Source organism: Anopheles funestus, chromosome X, assembly GCF_943734845.2.
Source record: "Anopheles funestus chromosome X, idAnoFuneDA-416_04, whole genome shotgun sequence".
In the NCBI taxonomy this organism is placed as follows: Eukaryota; Metazoa; Arthropoda; class Insecta; order Diptera; family Culicidae; genus Anopheles; species Anopheles funestus.
The window spans coordinates 19,934,427-19,959,116 of NC_064597.1; the positions used below are offsets into that span (position 1 = coordinate 19,934,427).

General features: G+C 39.7%; 2 protein-coding genes across 2 annotated transcripts; both read left to right on the forward strand.

The window, feature by feature from the left end:
• Window positions 1-18,427: 18,427 nt before the first annotated feature.
• LOC125764501 (uncharacterized) lies at window positions 18,428-21,602 on the forward strand. The gene is made up of 3 exons (XM_049428839.1): window positions 18,428-18,474; window positions 19,837-21,424; window positions 21,531-21,602. Exons 1-3 carry the CDS (start codon window positions 18,428-18,430, stop codon window positions 21,600-21,602), a joined length of 1,707 nt encoding a protein of 568 aa, XP_049284796.1.
• A 762-nt stretch (window positions 21,603-22,364) lies between these two features.
• Window positions 22,365-24,133, forward strand: LOC125769477 (uncharacterized). Its single transcript, XM_049438213.1, has 2 exons — window positions 22,365-22,715; window positions 22,819-24,133. Exons 1-2 carry the CDS (start codon window positions 22,466-22,468, stop codon window positions 23,037-23,039), a joined length of 471 nt encoding a protein of 156 aa, XP_049294170.1. The 5' UTR covers window positions 22,365-22,465; the 3' UTR covers window positions 23,040-24,133.
• The last annotated feature ends 557 nt before the right edge of the window (window positions 24,134-24,690 follow it).

The following is a 24,690-nucleotide window of genomic DNA, read 5'->3' on the forward strand; positions in this document are numbered from 1 at the left end:
ATTCTTCTAGAAAAGTCGAAATAAAACGTGGAAGCGACTGTTCTGCCTCGTTGTAAGTTTGTAAGTGCTTTATTTTTACAAAATGATTCTTATATATTAACAAATTTTGATAGTGTTACTGCTTATCCTACACGCCGTGAGTGTGCGTTAATGTCGAGAGCGTGGGAGGTAATGATCTTAGTTTATATCTGGCAGTGATATTTTAGGATTTTGTGACCGTCGTCCAATTTGGACGTTTTAGTTAATCGGCGCGTTTTCCCGTTCGGCCCATATTATCTTTTTGCCTGTCCCTATTTTATTTAAACTCAGATACGTCGCCTGATCTGATCTGTTTTTAAATGTGCGAGATGCAGGTTCTGTTGTATTCATTCATTTGCCACAGCGTGCGGTCGTATGCTGATTATGCTTATCGCTATTTTCATATTGCGCTCGTTCGTACGATCGATGCTGTATATTGTTTCGTTTTTGCTTGTCGAGACCTTTTTTAATCGATATGAGTACATCGAGATGTTTATGTTTATTATGTTGTAGTTTATTCATTGCTACTAAACGAAGACTAACTGAGAAGAAAGCTAGCAGACAACTAAACTGTTTATTCAATATTACCAAATATATATACATAGTTACTTATAGATTAGTTCGCGGTTACACGTATTATTCCGATGCAGTATATTGTCGTAGGATCGAATATTTGAATTGATTCCTAACACCCTCGCACAATTCATGTATACTGCCCGAACATTTATAACATATTCTGCAATCCCAATCAATATGCTGAATACTTTTGATGGCAGACTTTTCGTCATAATATTGGCTTGTTGCATTGATGACGGCATGAACTGATTACCGTTCCTTTTTGTTGTGTATAGAGACACATATCATTTATGCTGCGTACAAATCCTATGGTTGATATGAAGTGGTGAAATTTTTCGTTCCATGCTCGCGAGGCTTGTTTTAAACCGTAAATTGAACGATCCAACCGACATACTAGTTACTATTCTTTTTCATACCCTTCAGGCTGTTCCATATACAGTGGGCCAATCGTTAATCCGGACACCAGCGATTTGAGCAGTTGTCCAGCTTTGAGAACTAATATTGCACATGCGGAACAAAAAATTTTTTTTTCTTATGAATTCATCTTTGCACACCTTATTTCGAAGCTCGTGTAAAAAAAACGGCTAAAAAAGTCGTCACTAAGCGGCACAATAAACAATAGAGTAAAAAAGGCCAGAATTTTGTCAGCCAAACGGAAAGCCGGAACGTCGGATTTCTTAGTAATTTCTTCTACTAAAGTGTTGCAAAAACTAGCTTCGACACTTAATACAGTGCTATTACTGATTCAGTCGATTCGTGGCCCTCGTATCAAGCATTCGGACGTATTGAAACAAATAATTATTCCATTTTTATCCTAATTATGCCTCATACTACTTTGATACAAAGAAACATTATCTTTACCCATCATAAAGATGGAAAAAGCGTTCGGAAAATAAGTAGTTTGACTAATATTAGTAAGTCGACGGTTCAAGACATAGTTAAAAAGTATAAAACTACTAAAACTGTCGAGAAAACTGTAAAAAATTGCACTTTCATGTATAAAATCCAAGCAAGGGAAGGAAGATTCATTCGTAGAACTATTCAAAAGAACCCTTTCACTACTGCAGTGGATATTAAAAAAATGTTACAAGCCGTCCATATCATCAATGTAAGTGCTCAAACCGTTCGGAATTATTTACATCGCAATGAACTTCATGCAAGAACCCCGCGAAAGAAACCTTTGATATCGGAGAAAAATCGAAAAATACGACTGGAATTTGCTAAAGCTTAGATATTGAATTTTGGAACAAGGTAAATTAATTTACTTCTGAAAATAAAGTTGAGATTAATTTATGATGATCATTTCTGCAGGTTCTCTTCACAGATGAAACAAAAATTAACATGTTTGGATCAGATGAAAGGCGATATATATGGCGTAAAGATAACGAGGCGTTTAAGGGGAAGTGTTTAATCAAAACTGTTATGTTTGGTGGAGGCTCCTTGATGCTATGGAGGTGCATGTCGGCTCACGGGGTTGGAAAACTGCATTTCATCAAGAGTATAATGGATAAATTTTATTAAATAGACATGTTAAAGCAAACAGTTAAAGAAAGTGTTGAGAAAATGGGAATATCTGAGGACTTTATGTTTTACCAGGATAATGATCCAAAGCACAAATCATGGGTAGCGCGTATGTTGTTGCTTTATAATTGCCCAAAAGTGTTGGAAATCGAACATTTGTGGGCCCATTCGAAGAAAAAAGTAGCAGTGCACCGTGTAACAAACAAAGCACAATTAGAAGAGGCGGTTAGAAAGGAATGGGAAGAAATTGGGCCAGAAATATGCAGAAAATTAGTAGAAAGTAATAGCACAAAATATTAAATTGCTTAAATAAATAATAAAACCAAACAAAAGTTGCATTAAATCCAACTGTCCGGCTTTCCGTTTGGCTGACAAAATTCTGGCCTTTTTTACTCTATTGTTTATTGTGCCGCTTAGTGACGACTTTTTTACCCATTTTTACAAGTGTCTTTATTATTATTCTTTTTCATAGACTACATTTCCTTATCCATTGCAGATTTCCATTCTTTCCAATCATTTCTTTGGGTTAATTCGGAAATGGAGCATGGAATGTCATCCACAAAACTTAATGCGTTTAAAGCATACCCAGCATAATTCATCTCGTAATCTTTATGCCATATTGGTGTTGTCTTTTCACGTGGATTGGTTCCTACTTCATCTAACGTTTCTTCAAAATCGCTGAACGATTTTTCTCCTGCACTATCGAAACTTGTTTCAGCGGATTCATATTTTTCTTCCAATTGTGGAATTTGTTGTTCTTCTACATATTCTGTTTCTTGTAAATGATTCGAACTAACTTCCTTAGGGACAACTACTGTGTTGTTTTCGATAACACTAACTTTTTCTTCATCACTAAAAATCACATCACGAGAGGCGTAAATGCAATTTTTCTTTGGATTCCAAATCCGATACCCGTTTGCAGTGTATCCAACAAACACCCCTTTCCAGGATTTTGCATCAAATTTACCTCTAAACTGTTTCGGGATGTGCACAAAACCATTGGTTCCAAAAACCTTTAGGCTCCCCACGTTTGGTTTCCGCCCATTCCATACCTCATATGGAGTTTTTCCAAGAGCAGCAGCTGGACTCCTGTTCACCAAGTAAGCCGCAGTTTCTATAGCAGGACCCCACAGCTTTCTGTGTACGCCTTTGTCTTCCAGCATGCAGCGTGCTTTCTCCACAAGCGTTCTGTTCATCCGCTCGCTTGTCCCGTTTTGTTCTGGCGTATATGCATTAGTCCATTCCATTTGTATGCCTCTTTGTTGGCAATACTATTGAAACTCGGTGTTTTTATATTCACCACCGTTGTCGCATCTAAGTTTGGAAATGCACCTGCCAAACTTAGCACACACCACCGCTTCGTATTCACAAAACTTTTGAAGAACCTCGGCCTTTGTTTTTATTAAGAATACTACGGTAAACTTGCTCCAATCGTCGATGAAGGGAACGAAATATTTTTCACCGTTCACTCCAATGTTCTGCATCGGACCACATACGTCCGAGTGTATAATTTCCAGAATTCGCGTGGATTGTTTTCCTTTCTGTGTAGAATACGACGCCCTGGTTTGTTTGCCTGTGACATATGTTTCACACACTTTGTCCGTTTTACCAGGAACAGCACTAATCGGTAGTCCCAATACCAGATTATTCTTTATCAGTATTTAAAGATTTGTTACTTAGGTGCCCAACCTTCTATGCCACAAATCATGTTCTTTTTGCGTTTTTCCACTGAAAAACCATTCTGTTCCTGTTTCCAATTGTTCACGGAAGAGCTCAACTGTATAAAGTTTACCACTCCTTTCACCGGCTAACAACAGTTCTGAATTTTTGAATACCTTCACTTTTCCATGGACAAAGGTCACTTTTAAACCAGCCTTTTCCATTTTTCGAACAGACAAGAGATTTATTCTTGCATCCGGGATACACAAAACGTTTTGTAGAGTAATCAGGCCTGAATTTCCACTTTTCAAACATTTTAGATGTTTTAGATCACCTTTATGTGTGGCTGTGATTTCCGCACCTTCTTTTGCCACCGCAATCTTTAAAGGTAATTCAATGTTTTCTAAACTTGAAAACATTAACTTATCGTTTGTGATATGCTCAGAAGTGCCCGAATCAACAATCCATACACTTGATCCACACACAACCGGAGTTGTTGTTGCACCGTTTTAACATTTGACGTAGGACAGTTCTTTTTAACACGTTGTCTGCCACCATACATGCCCACTAAACTGCCCCGTCAGGCCACGGAATCACTCTTTGAAACGATTGCATTTGCTTTTGCATTTCTCTTTTAAATCAAATTCACCAATTCTCTTTGTTGTCTCAGTCGCTCCACAATGTCGTTTGTTGGGCTAATTCCATGGAATTTCATTCTTGGAACCCCCCCCCTCCCCTCCCCTCCCTTCCCTTCCCTTTCTTCGCCTCTCGCAAAAGTCGGTGACATTCCGACTCCAACTACTGCTTGCAAGGGAATCGGATGTATCAGATTCTGACAAAATCACTTCTATGAATTCCTCCTTTTTACCTATAATCAATTGTTCTACTGTGTGCTTCCCTACGAGGTGATGATTTTTTTCGCTGGGTTGTACACCTGCTGTTTTGATCACTTTAATTGCACTTCGGATTTTTAAGCGCAAGGTTCACTGATCACCCCAAGAAATGTTTGAAGCAAACATGCCAAAGTTAATCGAAGCACAGAGCAGCGATGAGGAAGACATCAGAATACCAAAAAAGAATACTAGAAACAGAATAGTATCGTCTGATTCTGAGTCTGATAATGACGATGGTAGTGATAGTGATTGTGACGAATCTGCACTTCCAGATGTTTTTAGAGAATTGGAGTTAGAAGAAGAAAGAAATCCTGAGGGCTCACCGCAACAAAAAAGCACAATCCAATCAACTGCATGGAGTGAATTTACCGGTCGACAAAAATCATTTGCTTTTGTGGAAGAAAATCAGTTAAGTTTGCCGCCTTTGGATATGACACCTTATAACGTGTTTCAATTATTCGTCGACGAGGAAATCATTGAAATGATTGTAACCCAAACAAACATATATGCTTTACAAAAGTTGGATAATGCTACATTATCACAAGGAGCACGAATGAGCAAATGGAAACCAACTAATTCGGCAGAAATGAAAAAGTTCCTTGGATTATTCCTATGGATGGGATTGGTAAAAGTAAACCCAGTGGCAAATTATTGGTCCAAAAATACATTATACAATTTTAAGCTTCCATCTACCGTTATGTCGCGGAACAGGTTCGAGATATTACTCAGTAATCTCCATTTCACCGATAACACGTCCATATCCCCTAAAGATCGGCAAGGAAAAATAATAAATTTCATGGATAAACTACAAGAAAAGTATCAGAAAGTGTACACACCAGGAGAAAACATCGTTATTCACGAAACATTGATTCCATGGCGTGACAGACTCATCTTTAGACAATACATTCCAAGTAAAGCGCACAAATACGGAATTAAAATGTTTAAGTTATGTTCAAGCGAAGGATTTACATGGGCTTCTAAAATTTACTCTGGAAAGTCTTCGGAGGGTATCAGAGAAACTAGATTGGCTCATAATGTTTGTATAAAACTGAAAAACTTTACGAAAAAGGACGAACATTATATGTTGACAATTTCTACACAAGCTATGAGCTGGCTCTAACATGCTTAGATCGGAAAACTCACCTTGTAGGAACCTTACGGCATAACAAAAAATCCATGCCAAGAGATGTTTTGGACTGTAAATTAAAAAAAGGTGAAATGATTGCAAAAGAAGACGAAAACGGAATTGTGGTTCTGAAATGGAAAGACTCTCGCGACGCAAGAATGTTATCAACGAAGCATGCTCCATACATGGTACAAACTACAAAAAAATGTTACGCGAATCAGTCTGCTACAAAACTAAAACCACTAGCTGTAGTAGACTATAACAAAGGAAAATGTGGGATTGATTATTCGGACCAAATGATCTCATATGCCACAACAATGAGGAAAGGCGTCAAATGGTACCGCAAGCTAGGAATCGAGCTTTTATTGGGAACCTCTGTAGTAAACGCCTTAGTGGTTTTTAAAACTGCAACAAAGAGAAACATCGGAATAAGAGAATTTAGGGAGATGATTGCTTCGGAATTGCTACAAATACCCGTCAAAAACACAACCAAATTCAGTCCGCAACAAGAAAATCATGTTTCAGCCATCCGTCAAGATTCCAATGGGAAAAAAATGCGACGCGCATGCAAACGATGGCAGACAACGTGTTAATGTGTCCTATTTTTCAACATTTATGGCATTTTCCCGTAAAACCTTGACGTTTATGCTCCTTGTGCCCCACAAAAGCCGCTGATGCATCATTGTCTTTTACTTTTTCTTTTACTTTTACACGTTCGATTCTTTTACTTTCTTCCGCTAAGAAGCGCTGCTTCACCAGATCCATATTTAACTCCTGTTCTTGGAGATTTTCAAGCGCTATGACCAACGGGTCATATGAATCGGGTACACTAAGAAAAAGTTGCGAAATTACATCCGCCTCTGATACATTTGCACCAGCCGTCCGGAGCTGCCGAACTATGTCTTCGAACGCGTTGATGTGAGCACGCATGGAATCACCTTCGTGCATCTTGAGTTGCGCTAGTTGCTTTCTCAAAATTGTACGACTTGTTACACATTTGTTCGCGTATACTTCGTTTAAGCAATTCCACATTTGTTTCGCGGTTGACGCGTCACGCACTGTTTCTAAGCATTGATCTGCTAGAAACCCCACTAACAGGCACTTGGCTTTTCGATCCGCAAGATCGAATTTCTCTCTGAGTTTTGTGTCCTCAGGAATGTCATCGGTGAGTGTATGCAACACGCTTTCCGCATCCAGTACCATTTTTATTCGGAAACTCCAATTGTTGAAGTTTCCATCACCGTCAAAACGCGGAATACCGAGAATCACTTTCTCCATGGTGCCTGGGCCCATAACCTGTTGTAGTTGTGTGTTAGCTTTCTTCTCAGTTGGTCTTCGTTTAGTAGCAATGAATATACTACAACATATTATACGATGTATATGTGATCTCTAATTATGAGTTGCATTGAAGTCACATTTATTTACTTGGTACTTTCCTGTTACAGTATGTGTTACGGCACAGCCGTTATCTTGTCTTTATTTCTTTGGTCAAACTCTGAACAATCTGAAAAAAATTAACAATTTAACAATCTGTACTGTTTTAACAATTTTAATATAGTTCAACAGTCCTCTTTTTGTCCTGCCACCAAGCAATTTAAGCACGGTTCCAACAGTATGCATGCAGCTACATGATGTAAATTCGAACCTAAGTTTTACCGTGCGATCCTGTGTAGCATCTTGTATTTATTTTCTACGGCGTACCATTCCTTGTGCATTTTAAACTAACATTTTATTGCATTTTTCCTAACGATTTCCAAACTGACGTCATATTTAAGATGTGAGCTTAAGATGCTCTTAAATGAGCGTATCGTAGTTTTGTAAAATGTGTTTAAAATATGTATCAGAACGATTGATCGTTGCGTTCACAACCAGTGGCGGGTCAAGCTTCTCGGAGGCCCTAAGCGTAATGGTAATTGGGGCCCCAAAAGTATGGTCACACTGTCGAAAAACTGAATTTTGAAAACTGTTTTCAAAAGTGCTGACCGAGGGTGGAGTCATTTTTGGAGACCCCTATTAGCCCCTATAGCCCACCTGTTCGGGGCCCCTACAACTACGCAGACGATGGCTGGGTGGAATTGTTTTCTTGGACGATATAAAAATCACTGGTGAAATACATTAGAGTCGACTGGAGAAGGTTCTCAGGCGATTGAACGATCGTGGTATACGTGTAAATCAAGACAAATGCCAATTCTTTGAAGAGGCGATTGAGTATTGCGGATACTTAATTAACCAGAAGGGAATCCACAAGATCCGGAAGAAAGTAGACACGATACAAGATATGGCAAGAATAGACCGAAGAATAGAGACGAAGTCCGATCTTTCATCGGATTAATCAACTACTACGGACAGTTCTTTTTTAGAAACTAAGCACGATTTTGTACCCTGTGAACAACTTGCTGAAACCGGATGTACCATTCAGATGGACAAGACAATGCGAAGACTCCTTCAAGATGGTCAAGAGTCATATGCAATCCGACAACTGCCTGGTGCATTCCTCACCAGAACTACCACTACTACTGCCGACGGATGCTTCCTCCTATGGCGTAGGGGCGATACTTAGTCACGTATATAGTTACATGATTGGGTATCATGAGTCACCAGCACCATCGATCGACCCCAACACCGTGAGCCCCTCCTTGGAAAGACCTTCGCATATCGAGAGGGATAGTGTGTGGAATGCAGCTACATCCGCGATAACAGAACTCCCTCAACATCGCGATCACCCTACAGGAAGAAACCGTCGTGGAATGCAGAGACATCCGCAGAAGCTACAAGTCTCCCCCAACATCGCGATCACCCCTAAAGGATTGTGGAATGCAGAGACATCCGTAGAAGCTGCAAGTCTCCCCCAACATCGCGATCAACCCTAAAGGATTGTGGAATGCAGAGACATCCGTAGAAGCTAGAAGTCTCCCCCAACATCGCGATCACCCCAACGGAAGCCGCCATCGTGGAATGCGGATATATCAGAGTTCCCCCTCAACTGATAGCATAGTAGATAGAATCATCGGCTAGGGCTATATAAGGCAGAGGTTAGGAACAAACAGTGGCTTATTTCTCAATTGTATCTCGTAGACGTTGGTGATAGGCTCATGCGGAGTCTTAACAATTATAATAAAAAGTTTTTTTTATAATAATTACGGGACGACCCGCGTAATTGGCGCAGCCGGGTAGGCGCTAAGAAAAGTGAATAAGTAACGAAAAAAGTGGAAGTGCTGAACTAATAAATCAGTGCAAAAGTGATTCCGTGAAGTGACCAAACATTGGACATTGAGCATCTGCAAGCATCAAAGACATAACGTCGCTGAAGAGTAGAGGATCCCCCCGTTACTGCACATACGGAGTACCGTCATCGTTTTCTTGGCCTGCACCCAAACACGACAGCACAATCGTGAGTATCTTTTTCACTCTTCCTACACGAATTTATACTACAAGATAGGTAAAGCTTTTCGGAGGGAGTACTACAAGATAGGGCCCACGGAAAATAGTGTCAAGGAAAAGTGTTAAGATCTCATGACGAAAGTAACAACGATTACTTTCACTTCGTAGGGAGTACTACAAGATAGGGCCCACGAAGAAAAATCGGGAGTGATACTTATTTAAAAGTGATGCGTATACGCACTACAAGATAGACGTGACACAACATTTTGTTAAATTTTGTATTCACTAACGTCCTTGCAAGGCACTACAAGATAGACTTTGCGAGTAGGAAAGCAACATACTACAAGATAGGTGTTACTTTCGAACAATTGCGCACTACAAGATAGACGAAATTGTTCTATCGGAGGGAGTACTACAAGATAGGGCCCACGATAACCACAAACCAATTTTGAATCTTGAGCTTAATGAAGAGTTCCAAAAAGAAAGACGCCTTATCTAAAGTCAGGGAACTACTTAAAAAAGGCACAGTAAGTTCAGATTCCGACACAGACATTTCGGATTCAGAGCATTCAGAAGAGTACTCACACGTACCACTCAGAACCGAAATCCCTCTATTCACTTCGCTTAGTCTAAACGACAACGAAATGGATGTCGAAAATCTTAAAGCACAAGTTGCAGCCTTACAACAAATAGTACAGGGTTTGCAACACAACCAACACATGATTGGCGAAGCTAGAGGAACAACTTACGATTCCCTATGCAAAATTCCCGATCCCATTAAGTCCATCCCAAAATTTGATGGCAACAGAAAACAGCTTGCTGCTTGGCTAGAAACAGCAGAAAATACCCTCATGATCTTCAACGGCATTGTATCTGAACAACAGATGCGAATATTTATAACTGCAGTTGTAAATAAGATCGAGGGAAAAGCAAAAGATATCATTTGCTTGGCAGGAAACCCCACAACTTTCGAAGAAATTAAAACCATCCTAACTAATGCATTAGGTGACCGCCAGGAACTGACTTATAAAAGTCAGTTATGGCAAACAAGAATGACAGACAACATGTCAGTCCATAAATACTATCAAAGTATTCTAACAACAGTCCAAAACATAAAATCCCTCGCAAAACAAAAAGAAAAATATCGAAACAATTGGGATGCGATAAACGCATTCATAGAGGAAGATGGATTATCAGCTTTTTTATCAGGTTTAAAACAACCATACTTCGGTTATGCACAAGCAGCATGCCCAGAAGATTTGGAAGCAGCGTATGCTTTTATATGCAAATTCCGGTCTAAAGAAGCAACTGCTAACAACGAAGTACAAAAAATACATTCGTATAAACCAGGCAAAGAACAATTCAAAAAATCTCATTTTTCACAAACCCCAAAAGAAAGTAATAAATCAGACATTAAAAACACCACCCCTCAACCAATGGAAATAGGATCAGTACGCAGCAAACTAACTTTGAATAAACGACAAATAAACAACAATGAAGTATCAGATGACGAAAGTGAAAGCTCATCAGATGACGAACAACAAGAAAGTGTCGATTTAAATTTTTGTTGGGCAGGACTAATACACGACATGACTTAAATTATTTGCCATATCTCACAAGTTTCAACAAAATAACAAAACAAACTATAAGACTATTAATTGACACAGGAGCTAATAAAAATGTTATTCGACCAGGTATAATAACTAACGTAAAGGAAATCCCAGGAATGTATGTAAAAAATATTGCAGGAGAACATAAAATAAACAAGAAAGGATTTGCAAATTTAATAGGACGTGATGTACCAACTCAAACTTACTATGAATTGAAATTTCACAAATTTTTTGATGGTCTACTTGGATCAGAATACCTCGCAAAAAATAAAGCCGAAATTAGTTACAATCAGGAACATTTGAAAATTGGAAATGAAACAATACCTTTCCAAAAATATTTTCCTAAGACAAAACTTTATTCACACAATGTTGAACTAACAACCAACAAAAATGGTGATTGGTTTGTTCCTGCATACCAAAAACTTCAAAATCAAATTTTTATTGAACCAGGATTGTATAGATCCAAGGACAAGAAAACAACAGTAAGAATAATATCCAATAGTCAAAAACTACCAAGATTTGACGGCAAATTAAAACTTATAGTAAACAATTTTGAAACCATTTCTCCAATACCAATTCAATTAAAAGGAAGTTCCATTGATAAAAAGAATTTAGAAGAAATAATAAGAACAGATCATTTATCGGCAATAGAGAAAAAGGAATTAATTCAAATATTAATTGAAAATCAACAAGTTTTGCTAAAACCAAACGAAAAACTAACTTGTACCACAGCTATTAAACATAAAATAATTACAAAAGATGAGATGCCTACTTACACAAAATCATACAGATACCCTCATCACTATAAACAAGACGTAGAAGAACAAATAAATGAAATGTTAGAAACAGGTATAATAAAACATTCAGCAAGTCCGTATTCTTCACCAATTTGGGTAGTTCCAAAAAAATTAGATGCTTCAGGCAAAAAGAAAGTAAGAGTTGTAATTGATTACCGCAAACTTAATGAAAAAACTATTGACGACAAATTTCCGATTCCTCAAATCGAAGATATTTTAGATAGTTTAGGAAAATCGGAATACTTCACAACATTAGATCTGAAATCAGGGTTTCATCAGATTGAAATGGATCCAACACATAGTGCAAAAACAGCATTTTCTACAGACAAAGGTCATTTCGAATTTACAAGAATGCCTTTCGGTCTTAAGAACGCACCGGCAACCTTTCAAAGAGCAATGAACAATATTTTACAACATTACATTGGACGAATTTGTTATGTTTATCTTGACGATATCATTATCATTGGACATAATTTAAAAACACATTTGAAAAATATTTCAACTATCTTGAAAAGATTATCAGTTTTCAACCTTAAAATCCAGCTAGATAAATGCGAATTTTTGAAAAAGCAAACAGAATTTTTAGGACATATTATTACACCTGAAGGAATAAAACCAGATCCTACAAAAATAGATAAAATTTTAAACTGGACATTACCAAAAAATCAAAAAGAGATAAAACAATTCCTAGGACTAACAGGATATTATAGACGTTTTATTAAAGATTATGCAAAGCTTGCGAAACCATTAACAAAATATTTAAAAAAAGAAGAAACAGTAAACCTAAAAGACGAACAGTATGCGAAAGCATTTGAAAAATTAAAAACCATACTTACCTCAGATCAAATACTTTCATACCCAGATTTTAAACAACCGTTCATTTTGACTACCGATGCAAGTAACTATGCGTTAGGTGCAGTACTATCACAAAAACAAGATAACGTTGAAAGACCAATTGCCTTTGCAAGCAGAACATTGAACAAAACAGAATCAAATTATTCAACAACGGAAAAAGAAGCTTTGGCAATAATTTGGGCAGTCAGCAAATATTATTCCTATCTCTATGGAAATAAATTTACCCTTATTACAGATCATAAACCATTAACATTCATAAAAAATTCTACTAAAAATTCTAAAATTCTCAGATGGAGATTAGAACTAGAAAATTTTGACTACGACATCCAATACAAACAAGGAAAAACTAACGTTGTCGCAGACGCATTAAGTAGAAAAAATGATACTAATGACTCTTGTTCCGTTACAGGTCAAAGAAGCATGGACACCAAGGAAAATCAATCTGCTATGGATATTAACGCTAACGAAAACATTTCTATTTCAGAATCCCGAGTGAATAATCCACCTACATCCGAAATTAACTCTGACATTGACACAATTCATTCAGCAGAAACTTCTGATAATTATTACATTCATTTTACGGAAAGGCCAATTAACTTCTTTAAAAATCAGATCATTTTTAAAACTGCTGACATATCAAACGATTTAATTGAAAACCCCTTTCAACACTTCAGAAGGATAACAATTTGCAGAGATTCATTCAATGAACTCATCATTAAAAATTGCTTATTAAAATTTCATAATGGAAAACAAACAGCAATTATGGCCCCAGAACAAGTTATTCCAATTGTTCAGAAGATTTATCATGACTATTTCAATCAAAAAGGACATTTTGTTTTCACTCAGAAAATAGTAGAAGATGTCACTGATGAAAATAGACAGGATGTAATTGTTTCTAAAGAACATGATAGAGCACATAGAGGAATTACTGAAATCGAAAGTCAACTAAAACGATCATATTTTTTCCCAAAAATGTCACACAAAATTAAACAAGTATGCAATTTGTGTAAAATTTGTAATATGCACAAATACGAAAGAAGGCCATACAACATTAAAATATCCCCAAGACCAATTACAGAAAAACCATTTGAACGTGTTCACATGGACATTTTCCAAATAGATAAAAAAAGTTTTTTGTCATTAGTCGATTCGTTTTCAAAACATGTTCAATTGATTCCAATAGAAACAAAGAATATTACAGACGTAAAAAACGCACTCGCACAGTATTTTTCTACATTTGGTTTACCTGGAAAGATCATTACGGATCATGAAACAACGTTTCGATCATTGCAATTAAAAAACTATCTTGCGAATCTAAATATCGAATTATTGTACGCATCTTGTTCAGAATCAAATGGGCAAGTAGAAAAGACTCATTCCACAATAATAGAAGTTTTTAATACAAACAAACATAAATTTACAGATTTAAATACTGAAGAAATAATTCTTTTGTCTGTATCACTGTACAACAGTTCAGTTCATTCTTCAACTAAATTCACTCCAAACGAAATATTATTCAATCAAACAAATATTGAAACTAATAATTTTCAAGAATTGTTCAGAAAAGTAAAAGAAAATTTAGAAAAGGCAAGAATGATTCAAATGAAAAGAAACGGAAACAAAGAAGAACCCCCAGAACTAATGGAAGATAGCGAAGTATTTATCATGCCTAATGTTCGAAAAAAACTAGACCCCAGGGCAAAACCAACAAAAGTAGCGAAAAATCAATTTAAAACATTTAATAACACAAAAAATATTAAAAGACACAAAAATAATATCAAACGTATTAAATCTTAATCGTTTCAGATGAAAAATCACATTTCATTACTTGGATTAATTCTAAAATTGACTTGTATCTATGGAGGAACACTTCAAATCAGAAATTTGGATAATGACCCTATACTATTCTTAGAAAAGCAAGAATGTAAGATACAAACTGGAACATTGAAAATCATACATCCAATCAACTTGACTAATATTGAAAATAATATAAAGAAATTTGAAACAATAGCTAAAAAGATCAATAAGAACCTACCAATATCAGATCTAATAACAGAGAGAGTTGAGGAAATCAAGAATAGGTTAGATCAGATAGTACCAAGAGAAACTAAACGTATCAAACGATGGGACGCTTTAGGGACAACTTGGAAATGGCTCGCTGGATCACCGGACGCCGTAGATCTTCGTATTATTAACAGAACGTTGAACGATCTAATCAACGAGAACAATGCACAAATCAACGTTAATAATATTATTAACACTAAAATCGCAGAATTGACTATAACAATCAACGCGCTTATCGACAAACATGCAACGAAAGACAAACTATTGTTACAAGAGATAGATGCGATTACTTTGCTTATTTATATGGATACGACGCAAAGAATTCTAGAAGATATAGAAGATGCTATCCTGAAGACACGCGTTCAGCTAATAAACAGCAAGTTACTAACGATTAACGAAATACTTGCAATTGAGACAATAATCACCAACCAAGGTATAAGAACTAGTTCCCCTGAAGAATCAATGAACTACGCGATACCTAAAATAGCAGTGAACAAGAAGATGTTGCTATGCATACTGGAGATTCCCAAAGTCGAAGATGTGTGTACAATTTTCCAGATCGAATCACTCACATTTAAAAATTTAACGATAATCAATACACCAAAATACATCGTTAAAAAAGGAAGTGAAATGTTCGAAACACTGAAGCCATTCGATAAAGTGCAGTTAGGTGAATACCTCAAACCATTCAGAGATACTTGTTTGACATCAATGATAGAAGGAAGAGAAAGTAATTGCAACGCAATAGAAGACTATTCTACGTCAATCAACCTCATATCGATAAACAAGATCCTGATAAACAACGCAAAAAATGCAGAAGTAAAATCAAATTGCGGACCGCATGATCGAATACTTAGTGGAAATTTCATTCTCACTTTTAATAATTGCACAGTAATAATCAACAATCATACATTCACATTCCAAGAAACTATCAATGGTGTAAAAGAAATGCAAGGCGCATTACCGAATCTAAAGCTGAAACTAAATGTTATTATGAAGGAGCCCAATATCAACAGAATCCATAATAACACTATAACCAATAGAAAATATTTGGAACACATTGAACTAAAGCAGTATTCGCATTTGAAAATTACATTCAGCATATTCGGCGGAATGTCTATAACGATAGCAATTCTGATGATCGTTATAATAGTGTACATAAAAACAAAAAAAGTACACTAATATAACAATAGAATCAGCGATCTTCAGAAGATCACGCAAAGAGACCTCCAAACCAAGCCAAAAGTCCGAGGACGAACTTTGATCTACCCCCGGAGGAGTTACATGATTGGGTATCATGAGTCACCAGCACCATCGATCGACCCCAACACCGTGAGCCCCTCCTTGGAAAGACCTTCGCATATCGAGAGGGATAGTGTGTGGAATGCAGCTACATCCGCGATAACAGAACTCCCTCAACATCGCGATCACCCTACAGGAAGAAACCGTCGTGGAATGCAGAGACATCCGCAGAAGCTACAAGTCTCCCCCAACATCGCGATCACCCCTAAAGGATTGTGGAATGCAGAGACATCCGTAGAAGCTGCAAGTCTCCCCCAACATCGCGATCAACCCTAAAGGATTGTGGAATGCAGAGACATCCGTAGAAGCTAGAAGTCTCCCCCAACATCGCGATCACCCCAACGGAAGCCGCCATCGTGGAATGCGGATATATCAGAGTTCCCCCTCAACTGATAGCATAGTAGATAGAATCATCGGCTAGGGCTATATAAGGCAGAGGTTAGGAACAAACAGTGGCTTATTTCTCAATTGTATCTCGTAGACGTTGGTGATAGGCTCATGCGGAGTCTTAACAATTATAATAAAAAGTTTTTTTTATAATAATTACGGGACGACCCGCGTAATTATATGCTGACGGGTACGTATATGTATGACGTATATATGATTTTTTTGGAGTGAGAACATTTTTCCAGTTGATATATGGCCGGAAATTCACTCTACTCAAGCCATCACGAAAATTTTTGAAGAGCATAAAGGACTGCCGGTGATGTCTGCACTACGCATGCTACCTTTTTACAAAGTTTCTATTACACCATCAAGTTTCGAAAGTCTACAGATCACGCAAATGCTGATGCGATGTCGAAAATTCCATTAAATGTGACCGATCCTGATAACGTGATTGATTAGTCGGATTCAAAAGAGCTGAATCAAATAGCGACCCTATCTTTGACGGCTGCCGAATTAGGACAAGCCACCACCGAGGATCGTTCAGTTCGGAAGCTACTGCAAGGCATCAAACATGGACAAAAAATTGACGCCACAGATCGGTTTGGTGTAGAGCAACATGAATTTTTACTACATAAAGGATTCTTGCAACGGAGAATTCGTGTATGCGCGCCTTCTTCTCTCCGGAAACGTGTATTGCAAGAGTTACATTCGGTCCATTTTGGAGTAACTCGCACTAAGTCATTCGCTAGAGGATACTGCTGGTGGCCGAGGATAGAACCTGCCAAAATGAATCCACACTGCTGGGAAACACCGAGTGCACCATTTCAAAGGGTGCAAATTGATTTTGCGGGTCCATTTATGGACAGTTATTTTTTATCTACGTGGATGCTTACAACAAATGACCGGAGAAACAAATCTGCAAATCAACGGCTGGCGAAAACACCGTGAATATGTGTCGTGAGATATTCAGCAAGATCGGAATACCTTCAGTTCTTGTTAGCGACCACGGAGTTCAATTCACATCAGCGGTGTTTTAACATTTCTTGAAGATGAATGGACTGGTATATAAAATGGGAGCACCATATCATCCTGGAAGATGATTTACCAATCCACTGGTAAATCGCCATCAATGCTCGTGTTTGGACGATAAATACGATCGAAAATCGATCTGCTGCTAGCAAGGAAAGAAACGTCTGCTGCAACCAATGAATGAAAGCTGATATTGCAGTTCGCCAATGCAAGGATGGTGATAGAGTGCGAGATTTTCTATCACAAAATAAGTGGAAATTTGGGGTAATTGCGGAAAAAGACGGCAGACTTCGATATGCGGTACGCTTGGACGATGGACGAATCTGGGGACGCCATATACAGATCATATAGCTGGTGTGGCCGCCGAATTACAAGGAAGCTCGATGGATACTCCTAGTGAGGATAAGTTTATCATGCACGACGAGTCAACCATGCCTACAGTGGTTACCCCGGTCTCAACTGCGAGCCGGACCAACGAAACTGCTGATACAATACTTGTTGTGTCCAAAAAATCATTATATCACAACTATGCTACGCGAGCGTAGCGTTCTCGAGTGCACCAGCGTGTCGTTCTCGAATGCGCGCACGTGATCCAAAAAGTGGTATAAAAGGAGGAGCGAGGGGCGAGGAAGATTAGTGTTCGGTCTTAAGTGGAAGCAGCAGCACCGGTTCAGCAGCCCGCTAGCCCCATCGAGGAAGACGCTCTCTGGCTTTAGGCCCAACGAGGAAGACGCTCTCTGGCTTTAGGCCCAACGAGGAAGACGCTCTCTGGCTTTAGGCCCAACGAGGAAGACACTCTCTGGCTTTAGGCCCATCGAGGAAGACGCTCTCTGGCTTTAGGCCCAACGAGGAAGACGCTCTCTGGCTTTAGGCCCATCGAGGAAGACGCTCTCTGGCTTTAGGCCCAACGGGGAAGACTCTGGGCTCGCGCAGCAACAAGGGGACTCCCAGGCTTTCGAGCCAAAACACAAAAAATAACACAACGTAGGGAGAAGCAAAGGCTAAAGTGAATAAAATAGTTTATCCGTGACAAAACATTGGTGCGTAGTGACCAGGATAGAACTGGCAGTGAACAAAAGCTAAAGTGGACAATAGCAAGAACTAGTGATCGTTACTTACCTGTGAACTGTGTTACCTGTTACTTAGCGACTAAGTGCTCATCTTATACCTTTGCAAACATTCGAGAAGCATCACAGCACAGGCATCACAATGAGCGAGGAAAGCCGCATCAAGGTCAAGAGTACCAGACTCGAAAGGTATGTAATATCACTACGTAATATCGAAAGCTTTGCTAAACGGTATAATCCAGAACAAAAACACCAAGTAGTTGATCGCTTAGAGAGGTTGGAAAAGGTGTTTGAACAATTTGAGTCAACTAGAGATGATTTGTGTGATTTGGCAATCTCAAAAGAGCTTGAGACTTCTACGCGACTGATGAGTTCCGAAATGGAGGAACTATTCTTCCAAACGAAGGCTATCTTAAAACAGCTAATTCCAGAGCAGGAAAAAAAGGAAGAAGAAATGGAAGAAGTTTCAACGCAATTGAAAGGAATAAAACTCCCAACCATAAAATTACCAGAATTTGATGGGAATTATAAGACATGGCTTACCTTTCATGATACCTTCAACTCATTGATACATTCGTCCGATAAGATTAATGTAATACAAAAATTCCATTATCTTCGAGCCTCCTTAAAAGGAGAAGCTGCAAGTTTGATACAAGCAATCGCCATTACTAGTGACGGCTATGAAATAGCATGGAAAACGCTCATTGAACGATATTCAAACAAGGTCTTATTAAAGAAACGACACGTGCGAGCTTTGTTGCAAATCCCAAAGGTTGTTCAAGTGAGTGAGGAAGGTCTTCGCAGTTTAGTAAACGATTTTCAACTGCATTTGCAAATTCTTAAACAGCTGGGTGAAGTGATAGACGAAAAGAGTACCATATTAGTAGAAATACTAAGTGATAAGTTGGATAAAACTACTCTAAAGGCATGGGAAGAATCCATCGCCCCAGAAGAAGAACCTACTTGCACGAAAATGATCGAATTCATTAAGCGGCGTGCAAGCATGTACGAAAGTTTGGGCATCAACGCTCAGCCTTTAACTTCTTTGCCCATAGAGCGTAAAAGGGTCACGCAGGAGCGTAGAGTAGCCGCTAACACTGCAACTACTAGTGTAGCGAAATGTGCTTCCTGTGGACAAAGCCATAAGCTGTATCAATGTCCACAGTTCAACACCCTAACTGTAGGCGAACGACGAGATATAGTAATGAGAAAACATTTGTGCTTTAATTGCCTCAACGAAGGTCACAATATCAAAAATTGTCCTTCAAGATACAGCTGCAGGAATTGTGCACAACGACATAACACGTTGCTGCATATTGAGGCACAAAGACCATCAGAAGTCGTACAAAGAGCAACTATTGCTACCATGAATCTAACGTCCACGCAAACTGTAAAACGACCAAGTTTTACAAACGTTTTTCTATCAACTGTAGTGTTGAACGTTATTGGCCAGAATGGCGAAAAATATCCAGTTAGAGCGCTTCTGGATAGCGGATCCCAAATAAGCGTTATATCAGAACAAGTATGCCAACATTTACGCACGACTCGCAGGCCGGTAAAGGCTTCCATTGGTGGTATAGGCGGAACATTATCCAGTGCTCGTCACGAGATAACGACCATCATCGAATCGACATGTGGCTCTTTTAAGACTGTATTGGATTTTACCGTGCTTACAAAAGTTACACACGAAATTCCGTCGATACCATACACGAACCTAGTTTGGCCTATTCCACCACAATTACAGCTCGCCGATCCACATTATAATATCCCGGGTCGTATAGACATGATCATCGGTGCGGGTATCTTCTACAAGTTATTAAAGGGCGGACGATTCAATATTCCCAATTCAAACATATCCTTAGTAGAAACCGTCTTCGGCTGGATCGTAACTGGATTGGCAACTAAAACCGATTCTTCGGATAGCCCAAATGTCACCTGCAATATGACAACAGTTGCAGACATCCAACAACAGCTACAGAAGTTTTGGCAAATAGAGGAAGTAGAAGAGAGAACCATACTCACGTCGGACGAAAAAAGATGTGAGCAGTATTATAATAAAACAACCGTCCGCGATAACCTTGGGCGATACATGGTGAAGTTGCCGAAGCATCCGGATTGGGAGCAGATGATTGGGCACTCAAAATCAACAGCATTGCGACGATTTGCGTCGTTAGAAAAAAAACTTGAAGGGAATGAACAGCTCAGAGTTCAGTATAACACCTTTATGGAGGAATATATTTCGCTTGGTCACATGAGTTTGGCTACGAACGACAGTGATTCGTCTACAAATTACTTTCTTCCACATCATCCAGTCATAAAGGAGGCTTCCACCACCACAAAGCTTCGAGTAGTTTTCGACGGTTCAGCGGTTACTACTACTGGAAAATCACTCAACGATGCATTATTAGTTGGTCCAGTGGTGCAGGACGATTTACTGAATCTAGTGATACGCTTTCGCAAATTCCCTGTCGTTCTAATAGCTGACATAGAAAAGATGTATCGTCAGGTGTTAGTACATCCTGATGACAGATCATTGCAGCAAATCTTATGGCGTTTCAGCAAAGATGAGCCCATTCAAAGCTATAAGTTGAATACTGTTACCTACGGCTTAGCACCCTCTTCCTATCTCGCAACAAGAACGCTACTGAAACTAGCAGAAGATGAAGGTGAAGCATTCCCGTTAGCCGCGCATGCCATCAAGAATCAACTTTACGTTGACGATCTTATCGCGGGTGCTGATGACGTTGCTGGTGCTATCCAGCTGAGAGATGAACTAAACGCGCTTCTTGAGAAAGGAGGATTTAAATTCAGAAAATGGTGTTCTAATTTGCTTCCTGTGTTGGATGGTCTTTCTCCGGAATTGCTGGGGACAAAATCTTCGAAGTGTTTCGATATCGATGAAACTATCAATACGCTCGGTATTCGTTGGGAGCCACAGGCTGACAGGTTTGGTTTCAGCGTTCCCGATAATATCAAGGCTGAACCCTACACTAAGCGCAACATTCTATCTGCAATAGCCAAACTCTACGATCCTTTGGGATTAATAGCTCCGGTAATAGTACAGGCAAAGATACTGATGCAAAGTCTTTGGGTGGTAGCTTCAGATTGGGATGAAGAAATTCCTGATCATTTGCAAAAAGTATGGATTGAATTTTGTCAAAAATTACCCACCATATCAAGGTTCAGCATACCAAGATTTGCATTTATACAACACTTCGAACAAATTGAGCTACATTGTTTCGCAGATGCATCCGAGGCTGCGTACGGGGCCTGTCTTTACGTCAGAACCGAAGACAGCAACGGCAATGTTTCAGTGAGTCTGCTGGCTTCGAAATCCAGAGTATCGCCATTGAAACCACTCACCATACCTCGTCTAGAATTGTGTGCCGCGTTACTTGCTGCTCGTCTGCATGATAAAGCAAAGAAAGCATTGTTAATGCCGGTTAATCGAACCTTTTTCTGGTCCGATTCAACAGTGACACTACATTGGCTACAATCTCCGCCAAGGACGTGGAAAACTTTCGTGGCAAATCGCGTCGCAGAGATTCAGGAGTTAACTCAAGCAGGAAAATGGCAGCATGTCTCTGGAAAAGACAACCCGGCGGATCTTGTATCCCGTGGAATAACAGCAGATGAACTAGTTGAAAGCGAGCTCTGGAAGAGTGGTCCATGTTGGTTAAAGGAGCCAAAATCATCCTGGCCTCAGAACATTACCTCCACGTCAAATCTAGCTGAAGGTGAAAGAAAATCCAGCAGTGTTGCCTTAGCTGTACAAACTAAAGAACCCAATGAAGTTTTTCTACGGTTTTCCTCATTCTCAAAGTTGGTGCGAGTCATTGGTTTTTGTTTACGGTTCTTCAACAATTCTCGCAATCCGCATCAGAAAATAAAAAGCAACACATTATCCGTAGATGAATTACATGGAGCAAAGATTGCATTGATCAAGATTGTGCAGTCTGAAACCTTTCCTGAAGAACTGCAATACTTAAAGAATGGAAAGCTGGTACCTCGAACCTCGCAGTTAAAACTACTCGGCCCATTTATCGACGAAGACGGAATAATTCGTGTTGGCGGCCGGTTGCAGTATTCAGAAGCATCCTATGATGTTCAGCATCAAATAATCATTCCTGGGTTCCATCCGTTCACGCAGGCGCTATTAGCGCACAAACATCGGAAGTACATGCATTTAGGAGTAAACGGGACTTTGGCCGTTGTACGGGATGAGTATTGGCCTATCAACGGCAAACGAGCTATTCGCAGTGTCATACGGAACTGTTACCGATGCTGCAGATCCAAGCCTCAACCCATTCTTCAACCTGAAGGGCAGCTTCCCATTGGACGAGTTACTCCTGCAAGTGCTTTCACTAGCACAGGACTGGATTACTGTGGTCCCTTCCTGCTTAAACCGTATCATCGAAAGGCAGCAGCTCGTAAGTGTTACATTTGTGTGTTTGTGTGCTTCAGCACAAAAGCGGTCCACTTTGAGTTGGTTCACGATTTAAGCACTCCTACATTTCTGATGGCTCTTGATAGATTTGTCTATCGTCGAGGCAAACCATTACACATCTATTCGGACAACGGAACGAATTTCATTGGCGCTAAGAATGAACTACACGCCATCTACAAGATGCTCCAACAAGATCCATCACATAGTATTGCATCATATTTGGCTGATGAAGGAATTCAATGGCACCTCATTCCACCACGCGCACCCAACTTCGGCGGACTTTGGGAGGCCGCTGTTAAGGCAGTGAAGACTCAGCTCGTTCGTCAGCTCGGCACAGCTTTATTGACTTCGGAAGAGTTAAATACCGTCTTAATCAAAATAGAAGGCTGTTTGAACTCCCGACCTTTACTTCCTTTATCAGAAGACCCGAACGACCTGGCATGTTTAACACCGGCACATTTCTTGCTTCATGACAAACTACGGGTTTTACCTGAAACCCAACTGAACGAGATACCCATAAATCGGTTAAGCCGATATCAGCTTCTGCAGCGGTACAATCAGTCTCTTTGGTCTCGATGGAAGCAGGAATATCTAAAAACGCTGAATATCAATCATCGAGCTAAGCGAAACGAACATCGATTAAAAACTGGAGACATCGTAATCATGAAGGATGATAATTTGCCAGCTGTGGAATGGCCACTAGCTAGAATCATCCAATTACATCCAGGATCGGATGGAGTCAACCGTGTGGCAACTTTGCGTACTAAAAGCGGCATCCTCAAAAGAGCAGTATCCAAGATTTGCCCTTTAGAGTGTGCAAACGAATAGCTGTTGAAAAACTAAGTATTTCAAGGCGGCCGGTATGTTGTGTCCAAAAAATCATTATATCACAACTATGCTACGCGAGCGTAGCGTTCTCGAGTGCACCAGCGTGTCGTTCTCGAATGCGCGCACGTGATCCAAAAAGTGGTATAAAAGGAGGAGCGAGGGGCGAGGAAGATTAGTGTTCGGTCTTAAGTGGAAGCAGCAGCACCGGTTCAGCAGCCCGCTAGCCCCATCGAGGAAGACGCTCTCTGGCTTTAGGCCCAACGAGGAAGACGCTCTCTGGCTTTAGGCCCAACGAGGAAGACGCTCTCTGGCTTTAGGCCCAACGAGGAAGACACTCTCTGGCTTTAGGCCCATCGAGGAAGACGCTCTCTGGCTTTAGGCCCAACGAGGAAGACGCTCTCTGGCTTTAGGCCCATCGAGGAAGACGCTCTCTGGCTTTAGGCCCAACGGGGAAGACTCTGGGCTCGCGCAGCAACAAGGGGACTCCCAGGCTTTCGAGCCAAAACACAAAAAAACAACACAACGTAGGGAGAAGTTTAAGTGAAGTGAATAAATCAGTTTATCCATGACAAAACAATACTGGTGGAAGCAACTCAGAATGCTACGCAGACAACAACAACGATGCCTTTTGCTGACTCTGGAAGCTCTCCGCGCGTTGAGCCTGACCTACCAGACAGTGCTGAGGGTCTGGAAATCTTCGACGCTCCAGCCGTGTTAGTAAACCTCCTCTCCGAATGAATTTATAAATATTCGTAGCACTAAGGAGAATTTTTTTACGAAAGGGAGAAGTGCTATATCTTATTATAACAACCTCGTTATAGGTTGAGACCCGAAAACAATTTGGAACAGATTTTTGACAGATCGAGTCTTCTTCTTGGCTTTAACGACCTTACAGGTCACGCCGGCCATTTCTGGCTTACTAGACTTATTTTTACCACGTAGCTGGCTAGTCAGTCCTTGCTACGGGGGGACGGTCCGGATGGGATTTGAACCCGGTCCGGCCGTGTGGACTGGCGCCGTTTATCACATGCACCACCGGGCCGCCCCACAGGCAAATAAAAAATAAATGTTGTAAATAAATAAATATTGTAAATAAATTTTTTATTCATTAATTCGCGATACATTATTTT

What these genes read in the sequence shown, in the direction of transcription:
- LOC125764501 (XM_049428839.1), top strand. Translation starts at nt 18,428, where the DNA reads ATGAGCGAGGAAAGCCGCATCAAGGTCAAGAGTACCAGACTCGAAAG. An exon ending in AAGAGTACCAGACTCGAAAG is followed by an intron (nt 18,475 to 19,836) that starts GTATGTAATATC and finishes CACGACTCGCAG; the next exon opens with GCCGGTAAAGGCTTCCATTG. An exon ending in TTCCTGATCATTTGCAAAAA is followed by an intron (nt 21,425 to 21,530) that starts GTATGGATTGAA and finishes ATTGTTTCGCAG; the next exon opens with ATGCATCCGAGGCTGCGTAC.
- LOC125769477 (XM_049438213.1), top strand. Translation starts at nt 22,466, where the DNA reads ATGCATTTAGGAGTAAACGGGACTTTGGCCGTTGTACGGGATGAGTAT. An exon ending in TCATCGAAAGGCAGCAGCTC is followed by an intron (nt 22,716 to 22,818) that starts GTAAGTGTTACA and finishes GGCTCTTGATAG; the next exon opens with ATTTGTCTATCGTCGAGGCA.